This window comes from Diadema setosum, chromosome 10 (assembly GCF_964275005.1).
Source record: "Diadema setosum chromosome 10, eeDiaSeto1, whole genome shotgun sequence".
In the NCBI taxonomy this organism is placed as follows: Eukaryota; Metazoa; Echinodermata; class Echinoidea; order Diadematoida; family Diadematidae; genus Diadema; species Diadema setosum.
Genome location: NC_092694.1, coordinates 9954275 through 9964902, shown reverse-complemented (window position 1 = coordinate 9964902; position 10628 = coordinate 9954275). Strand labels below are relative to the sequence as shown.

Genomic DNA, 10628 nt, shown 5'->3' with positions numbered 1-10628 from the left:
TAATACACATACATGCCAAGTTTCATTAGGATACCTCAACAGGTTTCGATAGTTACCTTGTCCACAAAATTCATTACGGACGGACGGAAGGACGGACGGACGGACGGAAGGACGGACGGACGGACGGACGGACGGACGGACAACCCGAAAACATAATGCCTCCGGCACCACTTCGTGGCGGAGGCATAAAAACACGGTGGCGGCTGGGTCTAACACATTAGCATTCCTTTTCGTTGGAGATCCATGCGGGATGGTCAAAACAAACATAAAAAATAGATATCTCAGACCTAATTGTTATAACAAAGCATCATATCCTCATATACCCAACCCAACCCTCTATGCCCAGACAATGCAAACCACCCCATGGACTTACTTGGAGCTTTAGAATATCCTTTGTCAACAGAGAGAGACATCCAAACCTTTGCAGTGCCGACTAAGATCTGCCATGGAACTGATTGGTATTGGCTCTGCATCATTGACAGCAGATCTCGTTTCATATTCTCCTTCTTCTTCTTCTTCTTCTTCATTATACTGTGTAATCTTGTAATATTGTGCCATGGAGCCTTTTCTTAATTGGTTAAAGAAGGTATTCAAAGAGCTATATGAAGCAAAAAACAACAAACAAATGCAAAAACAAAAAGAGAGACATATGTATCTTTAATAACAGAGCTGAATATTGAGTATCTCTCTCCTGAAGTGTTTCAAAGAGATACAAGAGACAGTGGCCGAGAGTAGCCGCCACCTTGTTTGGGAGTAGGCCTACTTTGTGTTCTTGCAAATGATGCCTGACATTTTTGGTCATTTGCCCTTTTTGAAGAATGCAGCAATAGAGCCACAACTTCCTGCGGAGTGGATATTGTGGGGTTCTTGATGCAGAACATCATCGCTGAATTTGCCTGAGCTGTACTTTCTTACAGGGATTGCCATTGTAGTTTTGTTTTGTTTTGCTTTGTTTTGTTTTTCAAGTGTGGCTGTAACACTGCTTGTTTTGCATATGATGGTCATTGCAGCTAAAGAGTGCATATCTTTTCTGGATCATTCCAAACTTCATGATGTTTCACCTGGGTGAATGGATCCCAGATGATGCATGCATATTCCAGGACAGTCCTGAGCGGCATGGAGTAGCAAAACACCTGAACTTTATGATACTCGTATCTTCGTCTGGAGAGAGTCTTTGGTTGAAGTATAACCTTTTTAAGCTGCTGTGGCGATTTGATTCCAGCTGAGCCTCCTATTGGAACTCCAAAATATTTTGCACAATCCGCTTTCTCCATGGTTTGCCATGAATGCTTATCTATTCCCTGGGTAGGTCTCGGATGGCAATAGCTAGTTGCAATACACAGGATTGCTTCATGTGGAATGCATGTTGGGCCTCACAGTATGTCGAAGTTTTCAAGATGGTCAATGATGTCGCAGCTGTGGACTGTATACTCCAGGACCATGAGTCATTCATCGCAGTCGTATACTGTAACAACCCACCAGCTTTACACTGGCCAATACAGGCCCACCAGCTGGAAACTATGCAAATATTGCCCATGAGCTTGACACTTAGGCAAACCAGTCCCATAATGAGTCCGACAAATGGGGGAAAAGATCTATGAGACTTACACTGAATAGATTAAACACTCTGTATATCAGTCTCGTGGGCCTTGTTTTCCTCGAGTGTCGAGATAATGGCCATATTTGCTAGTCTACATAACTAACCCAAACATAACAGTTGTATTTGAGGTCACTGCCATCACTGAAGAAACTTAAGCTTTATTTCTGAAGTAATTGACCTCTCACATTTCAGAGACCTGTTATTATAAACCAATGCTCTGTGGAATATGCATACATACTTTGATCAAAACATCAATGCGTGATTTGTACATGATTAAGCATTTACGATTACACCAATGAAGCCAAACATCAATACAGGTAAGCCTACACATGTGACCTCAGTGACCTCTCATTGTCCTGAGAGGTCAAAGTTGGATATAATGCACAGGCTAATGACCAATGTTCCATGGAATGACAAGATTCTTCTATTATAGCATAAAATAATGATTGTACATCGGGTATTACAAAGTTGACCATTGACTATACATAGAATATCAATATTCTGATATTTTGAGGTCATTGACCTGTCACCTTCCTCAGAGGTCAAAGGCAGAGACACGTGAGTAATTTCTCTTGCTCTGTGGAATAGGAAAACAATTCAATTGTAATACAAATGAATATAACATCTAAATCATGTTTGTCATCAACCAATTGCACCAAATATCAATGTTCTGACATTTTGAGGTCATTGGCCTCATCATAGGTCATCTGAGGTCATCAGAGGTCAAAGGTAGAAATCTGACTCGAAAGGCTCAGTGGAACATTGAGGCAATTCCTCTTATAAAAATTAGTTTTTAGTACATAATTATCGTGTTTCAGTTATGAGTGACGCATTAAAATATCAATTTTCTGACATTTTGAGGTCATTGACCTCTGAAGGTCATCAGAGGTCAAAGATAGAAACCTGTCAGGGCTCTGTGGAATATAAAGACAATTTCACAGTGACAAAAATTAAGTTTTAGTACATCATTACTGTGTTTTATCATTAACCAATGATGCAAAATATCAATTTTCTGACATTTTGAGGTCATTGACCTCTGGAGGTCATCAGAGGTCAAAGGTAGAAACCTGTCAGGGCTCTGTGGAACATAAAGACAATTTCACTGTGACAAATATTAAGTTTTAGTACATCATTACTGTGTTTATCATTAACCAATGACGCAAAATATCAATTTTCTTAGATTTTGAGGTCATTGACCTCTAGAGGTCATCAGAGGTCAATTCAGACTTACCTCCCGATCTTAAAATTAATCTTATAGCATGTACTAACAATGGTGAAATTTTCATGCTTTAGTCAAATTTTGCACAATTCTTCGGCTTATCTGCTCTACTATGATAAGCTATTAAGAAATTAACGTAGAAACACAAATCTCTGCGTATGATCGAACAGGCAGTATCACTTTCCAGACTGTCATGCGATACTGTCTACCTGGTCTAGTAATCAGTCCGTTGTTTTTCTTACCTTCGTGCACACTACCTCTCTAAAGAACGGACAAACAGACACATTAACGTAATCATACTTAGACTTGATTGCTTTGATAGTATGCACATTATGCATTGCACCAGACACTCACTTCTATGTCTGTTTTAAATATGTAACAAAATTACAAAAGTAATAGCTTTTGAAAATATACATGAATCTACAATCGACTATTATCACGAGATATCAATAATGGTTGATCATAATGGTTACAATAGTTACAGACAAAATTTTCACAATATTTTTCTCAATAATCCTGACAATCAAACTTGGCTTTATTCATGTAACATTTTTCTTTCAGTTACAGCAATCAATAAATGGTTAACAATGGTTAAAGCACTGTCTCAGAATCTTAATCTTTTGCTCCACAATCTCCTCTTTCTATATAATTATTACTCTACAAAGAATGACAAGACCATGTGACCATCAAACCACTCTACATTATACAATATTACATGGCATAATAGCAACATACAATATAACATACAACAAGATAAAGAAAAGGGACAATTAAAGGATAATTCCACAAAATGTCTCTAAAAAACACACACACACATTTGATTGACTTGCGATACTGACATGCTGTATACAGTATAGGGATGAGCCACTTTATCAGTGATTCTTCTAATGTGCGACTTCGAAACCACGAAAGATTGACAATCGGTCAGAATGAAAACAAATCAATATAATTATGTAACAGCCGGAGGTCAAAGTAAAGGTCATTGTAGCAGAGTACCGTCCTTCAATGTAGAAAGCCATGCTTCGTTCATCATCGCATGCACAATGATATTCCTGTCCTGCCTCCATGCAGTCACTTCAATAAAACTGGCGAAGGCTTGACATATTATGTGCTGCTATTATTATTTATTATCATTATTACTATTATTATTATTATTATTATTATTATTATTATTATTATTATTATTACTATTATTATTAATATTATTATTATTATTGTTATTATTTATTCGGCATTTGCAAAACAATACAAGTGATGACAGAGAAACAAATAAAACAAACAAAACACAAGAAGACAAAGTGTCAGGCTTTCTTGGTCAGGCTTTTACATTTACTATAAGGTCACATGTATAGTTGCAAAATGAGCTAAGCACCACTTTAACATTTCATTCATTCATTTCATTTCATTTCATTTCAGAGTACGTACATCATCAGATAGAGCAAAATTAAACCTTTCCAGTAATACCGCACTTCTGACAAAACAACGAATATTCTAGAAGTTATGATGGAAAATATCCAGTATTTTTCTCATTACTTTCTCTGTTTTTAGCAGCTTAACCGCAAATATCTCAACATAACAAGAATGGAGTTAGCTCGTTTTGCTACAAAACTCTTCAATTGCATGTTTACAAACATTTAGTGAAAAGGGAATTAGGAGCCAACCTGGTATGGCAAATCTCAACAGTCTCAAATATTTTTGCACAGACAGAACTTATCCGATGAACAGGGCATACAAAAACGCATCATGTATACTTTAATCTCATTGTAAACCAAAAACTTTTCTCAGGGGGAAAATCAATGATCTTTAAGTGTAAAACAACAACAACAAAGGAATCGAGAGCTGCGTAACTTTAAGGTCACATAGAGTTCATTGTTTTATCATCTTCATTGTCTTGATTACTCTATAAGGTTTTAGAGTCCATATTTTCTGTCCAATATCCTCCCAAATTGTACGCGATCTTCTTTTCTCATTTTTCTGTTTACATAACAAAACCTACAGTGGATGGAATTTTTCTTTAAATATGCTGCAGTTGAGGAATTCCTAATTGTGTGATGTTCCTTATTCAAAAGGTTCGTTGATTCGAAAGTGTAAAATAAAGTTCGTTATTCCAAAAATTATATAAAATACGTTAATCCATAAATTTGTGGTGTATTTCGAAGGTTCGTCATCCGAAAACGTTTCGAAGATTCATAATCCGAAAACGAAATACAGTTCGCTATTCTGAAAGTCTGTTGATCTGTGAATGAACAGTTTCATTAATGCGAAAACGGAAAAAAGTGCGTACAAACTAACTTCCGGATTTACGAGCCTTATTTCTTTTTTTGGATTAACAAACCTCCGTTAACTTTACCATTGTTAAAATCTCCATGAAGAAAATATTCATACACGATTTCAGTTAATTGCATATCAACTAGATTCACAACGAAGATAATGCACTCGTCATAATTATATACAGCATTTAAATTATTGCCGAACAAATTTCCTGCCGCTGTAATTCACAAAATGTAGGCCTAATTCACTACTTCCTGTCATTATTATAGAAAAGCAACGAAAAATAAAGACGAATCAGTCCTGTTTCAATGTTTCCAGGCGTTGACATCGTCAATCCAGTAAACTTCTCTGACTGTATTTAAAGAAAGTTCCGAGATGATTAATTTTTACGTGTGTATAGACTTAATTGCAGCAGCTTCATGAAACTTAATCATTGCATTGCAGGCGTAAGATGCGAAGAAATGCTTTGCGAAATGATCTGTTCGTGCGAATGTAAACCAGCGTGTTTGTCAGGCAACTCGTTAAAGCTAGCAAGAATGAGAGATCCAAGGTCCATGTAGGAATGTCCAATCTATAAATGTATTTCCCAGTAAACGGGACATAAAAAGTTACGGCAGAAAGACCATTGGTAAAGGTAACCAGGAGGATTGTTGCCACGCCCTTCACGTTCGATCCCTTAATTGGAGGAACAAGCTCGTTGTCATGGTTACCGTTCTGGACTGGGGCGGCTCCAACAAGAAGGCGCATTCGCCTTGCTTGCTTATAGGTAATTATAAGTACATGCACGTCACAGGCTATACTACCTATGAGTGGTATCGCCATGGCGTTAAAAAAGGTTAGAAGACAAATCTTGTCCGAGCGTCGGTAGTGGTAGTGGAAAGATGAAGTATAATTGCGACAAAATTCGTTTGCCATGATTTTCGAATCACAGACATTCAAACTAAAGAAAAAGATTGATGAAAACGAGTAAACTAAGACGCTTATAACGGCCATTTTGACTCTGGACGGCGTCACCATGGTAACGTGATGAAGAGGACGCACAACAGCGATGTAGCGCTCAAGACTTATCAAGACGATTATGTGGAGAGAAGCCCCTAAAAGTAAATAGCCAAAGGTGTTCACGAGCTGGCATGAGTACTGCTGTTCATACGGCCACGCCCCGTCATTGAGACTTATGATGGCGTGAAGAATGCATCTCACAGCACCGCTCACCAGATCCACCAGGCACAAAGTTTGGTAGAGAAACTTCTGTGCTCCTTCAAAAACATCCTCTCTCGTGTGGATGATGTAAATCGAGATCGCTCCGAAGATAGTTACGAGGGGAAGAGAGATGAGAAACGCTACGGTCGATATTATCCCCATTGTTACTATACGGCCACACCTTAACGCAACTGTGATGTGACACAGTTACACTACCAGTGTCCGAACAGTATCTTTCGTGTCATGCAATAGCAATTGTGCTCTTCCACTTGGCACTGATGCAAAAATTAACTTACACGATATCCATTAAGCCATTAGGGGAAAGCCGTTTGCCAGTTTTTCGCATGACCAACCTTTCCAAAGGGATATCCACATAACTGATCAATGGGAGTCAATGGCACAATCTCTTCATACACATCCATCACTGACCATAATTATACGTCAACCAAACTGAGTTCTAGTGAAAAGGGGGAAAACCGTTAGGCTCTCCGTTGATGAATTTACTGTCACGACTTTTCAAAGGATCTCTACTTGGCATTGTGATGGCTGCTGAAGCCACAATGTACGAAGCAAACATCTCGTGTTGCCTGTCGCACTCGTGCTTAATGGTGAGCTTTGATAAAACTGTAAAAAAAATAAAAAGAACTGATGCAATATTGTGTGTCCATCACTCCATCGATGGGTACTATAACATGTCACTGATTTAAAAAGTTGATCGCTTTTGCCTGCAAGAGTTGATGAAAAATAAATTATAGCGATTGGACGGAATATGTAGCATTGATGAAATGTGAATATCAAAACCTAAGCAACTTAGAGATGTCAGTATATTTCAGCCTTCGTGTGCTATGTATGATTAGATTTGTGTTTGCTTTAAAATTAATCAATGGAATGACAAAAACGTGTTGACTGTCACCCTGTGATTACACAGATAAACGGCTGGGTTGCCTCCACGAGAATCACGTGACCACTTGGTGATGGACAATATTAGACCAATATCTAGAAATTGGCCATCACGTAATGGAAGTCTTTTTCTATATTAAGTGGCACACCTTTGTTACTTATATAATTGATATTCAACGTAATGTTAATGTACAACACCAAAATCTCTGTTATGGATTCTTATTTGGTGACTCTGATGACATTCACTTTTTGTTTTTGTGAATTATTAGTCTTTGACATCATAATGGAACCCGGGACTGCTTACAAGTAAAAAAAAAAAAAAAAAAAAAAAAAAAGTTGCATCACTGACGTTTTCAGTTGCTTTGCTATGTGCCAATTCAATTTCATGTCTACGAAACCCTATATATTTCACGGGTTATTATTTTCTTGCTTCCAAACTGTATACTTTTCTTTCACTGCCTTGGTTGCATCAAACTTTGCGAAATAAAAACAAACAAACAAACAAAACAAACAGAAAACAAAACTATTCCCTGAGAAAATGTTCGACTCAAATTTGATATCATGTGGATTTGATCTATACTATTCGCTCACATAATCATGCCCAATTTCGATCCTATTTCAGATTACACCTAAAACTCTCAACATATTATATCTACGACAAGTAAAGAGACAAGAAAACAAAGTGTATGAAAACACACCAAAGTAAGTGCATAACGAGAACTTTTATTTCATCACGTTCCCTCATGATAAAGCAGTCAATGGAGTGAAAAGTGATAATACTGACTCAGCATCTCAACCTGTTGCTCCGCAGTTTTGCATACTTGAATCTCCTCTTTCTATATTGCTCTACAAGGAACGACACGACCACGTGACGAGTGGTCGGTGGGTGTGGCACAAGATAACCACTCCCATCAAGAGTAGACCGTCCCTGAGCTCCGCCTTCTTCCTTTGACGCAATAGAGGAGCAAGACATCTCAACGTCTGATTGGTGGAGACGAAAATCGGCGTTCACTCTGTGAGTACAGATGTTTGTTTGTCTGCAGCTCCTGCTAGTGTCATTACACGTGACTGTCTTTCCCTCACATATCAACTTCCCGCGTGCATGGATTCGGTCGGCAAACGCCCTCACGCGTTCGGTCAGAAGTTCGTGTCTCCTGTGGTTCCCGCGCAAAGATTTGTCATCCTGCCCGACTGCCTTCACCGGGTTGGGAACCGAAGTCTTGGAGCTCCTCGTCGGCCCACAAGTTTCTGACGGTCTGCGTTGTGTTGGTTTGATGCAGAGCATGAAGTCCTGGTAAGATTTCTCGATCTCCGCCAACGATTCGGCGCAGGTCTTGCCTTCGTCTCTGTCACCCTCAAAGTGAGGCAGAAGTTTGTTGACCTTTGCTGGAGGTTGAGATGAAGGCTGTAAAGACAGAAAACGCAACTGACTGACGATTGTCACAAAATTAAAAGGAAATTTTAGATCATTTTATCACTTTGCATAGTAACGCTTGGCAGCCGAGGGATCAATTTATGGTAGTAACAGTCTACAGAAGAAAATCAAATGCATTAGTGCCAAGTCGACAAGAGAAGACGAAAGTTAAAACAGAGAAACTTGTGCAAAAGAATCAATTCAAGAAAATTAGGAATATATAATGAGAATTAATATACAAGAATATCAAATGCAGACGGGACCTCACAGAAGAGAGAGGAAAGACATGAAAGATGAGAGACAAACTAAGCAAGAACGATGGAAAGAAGAAGTATAGATTCGTGGGATAAACTCACAAGTAAAAAACAAAAGAATTTGTGATTCATGTGTGATGTAGTATAAAATGAATTTTAAGCTACCTGTGATGTAATCAGATTATTGCATTTGCGCATAGTCGTAATTCCTGTTGTGGACTGGCTTTATGTGTTCCTGTGGTTACGACTTTGGTTTTTTGTTTTGATGATCTTTACTTCTCCTATGTGATGACATTACCTTTATCTGCCCAAGAACAGCATATCTATCGAAGTTCTGTGGAATTCTGTCTGATTTGGAGCCGTGAGATGAGCCGTGAGATGTTGCGATGCCCCCGACAGGAGATGACACACGATCTTTAAAAATAACGAGGAAAGAAGACAGTCTCATCATCTCTTTCCATCGTACTGAACAAGATGGTTTAGTAATCCTATAATACTTGATGATATGATGTTTAAAAAATAATAAAACGAAGTGACAAAATGCTAAATTCACTTTGATATCCCTAGTAAGCATACTGTCTTGTGGTTGACGGTAAATCAATGATGAATTCAGTGTTATTGTGAGTCTCTCCTGTTGTATTGAAGGCGTCTATACATGGTACGTTCCGTATCTATTATCATGTGGCATTGTAAGTTGTGTCATTATCACAGAAACTAAAAGATAAACAATAGAAAGATAAGCCTGAGCATTGACCACATGACATGTGAAAATCACTGATTAACTTCAAATATACACTGATATACTCAAACTATGGATAAACCTCTTTTAATACGCATGTTTCCTTCCTCTTTGGTGCTTTTTACAAAGAAGCTAAGTCGATTTTAAGACTTAAGATCGACATAAATTCATGGTATGCCACTGGTTTTCTTCTTCAGGTTTATCAGCCTTTCAGATCAGCATCTATTTCAAAATGTTAATATTTACAGATATATTCTATGTCACTTATTTTATTCTTATCATTAACGGCTGCATAAAAAGTCTAGAAAAGTTAAAACAACAACGAAGACACACAAGCAGCATACCATGCTAAGTAGGGCCTATAGACATGATAAAGCTTTAACTCTAAATATCGACTTGAATTCATGGCGAAACGCCCTCTAGGCTACCTGTGGTAACTCTCACCTGAGGTCATCACACTTTTCTCCTTGCTGTGGCATCTGCTCTTCTTCTTACCACCCGTGGTCGATCTGACCCTTCCCCGTCCGCTGCGGTCACCGTCTGACTCCTTCTCCTCCTTCACCGTTCGCAGAGGTCTCAGCACTAATTGCGGGTTTCGCCGAAATGTGGCGGGATCTCTGAGCAGGAAGGCGGGAGTCTCGGGCATGGAACCACGGACGATTTCGATATCAGGGAGGGGCTCTAGTGGCTTTGGAATCAGCGTTCCAGTATCTGAAGCCATCTACAACACAAAGCGAACATGCGCCACTTGCAGCTAAACTGAGTCACATAACTGCTTACGATTAAAGTATGATGGTTACAAAGTTTCTCAATAAAATAAAATCTACAAGATCACAAAATAAGCTGCGATCGTAACATTCATTCATCTCATTGTTTCTAAACGCAAATGTGAAGAACCTGCTACAAAAATTTTATTGGTCCCTTCCCTGAGGAGCGCAAAAAGCCAGCCGATAGTGTATAAGCTCCCATAGCCATGATAACTATTTCATAATGATTTCTGTATAATGTTCAATAAAGTGTTCTGAAATTCA

General features: G+C 38.5%; 1 protein-coding gene across 1 annotated transcript; it reads right to left on the bottom strand.

Annotated features, from left to right (window-relative positions):
- Positions 1-7935: 7935 nt before the first annotated feature.
- On the bottom strand, positions 7936-10318 carry LOC140233733 (uncharacterized). The gene is made up of 3 exons (XM_072313834.1): positions 10042-10318; positions 9157-9272; positions 7936-8595 (listed from the first exon to the last, which is right to left on the bottom strand). The coding sequence occupies exons 1-3, from the start codon at positions 10316-10318 to the stop codon at positions 7975-7977; spliced, it is 1014 nt and encodes a 337-aa protein (XP_072169935.1). The 3' UTR covers positions 7936-7974.
- Positions 10319-10628: the final 310 nt, after the last annotated feature.

Coding starts and splice junctions, on each gene's coding strand:
- LOC140233733 (XM_072313834.1), bottom strand. CDS start 10,318: ATGGCTTCAGATACTGGAACGCTGATTCCAAAGCCACTAGAGCCCCTC. Junction 9,273..10,041: donor GAAAAGTGTGATGACCTCAG/GTGAGAGTTACC, acceptor TTATTTTTAAAG/ATCGTGTGTCATCTCCTGTC. Junction 8,596..9,156: donor CTGTTCTTGGGCAGATAAAG/GTAATGTCATCA, acceptor CTGTCTTTACAG/CCTTCATCTCAACCTCCAGC.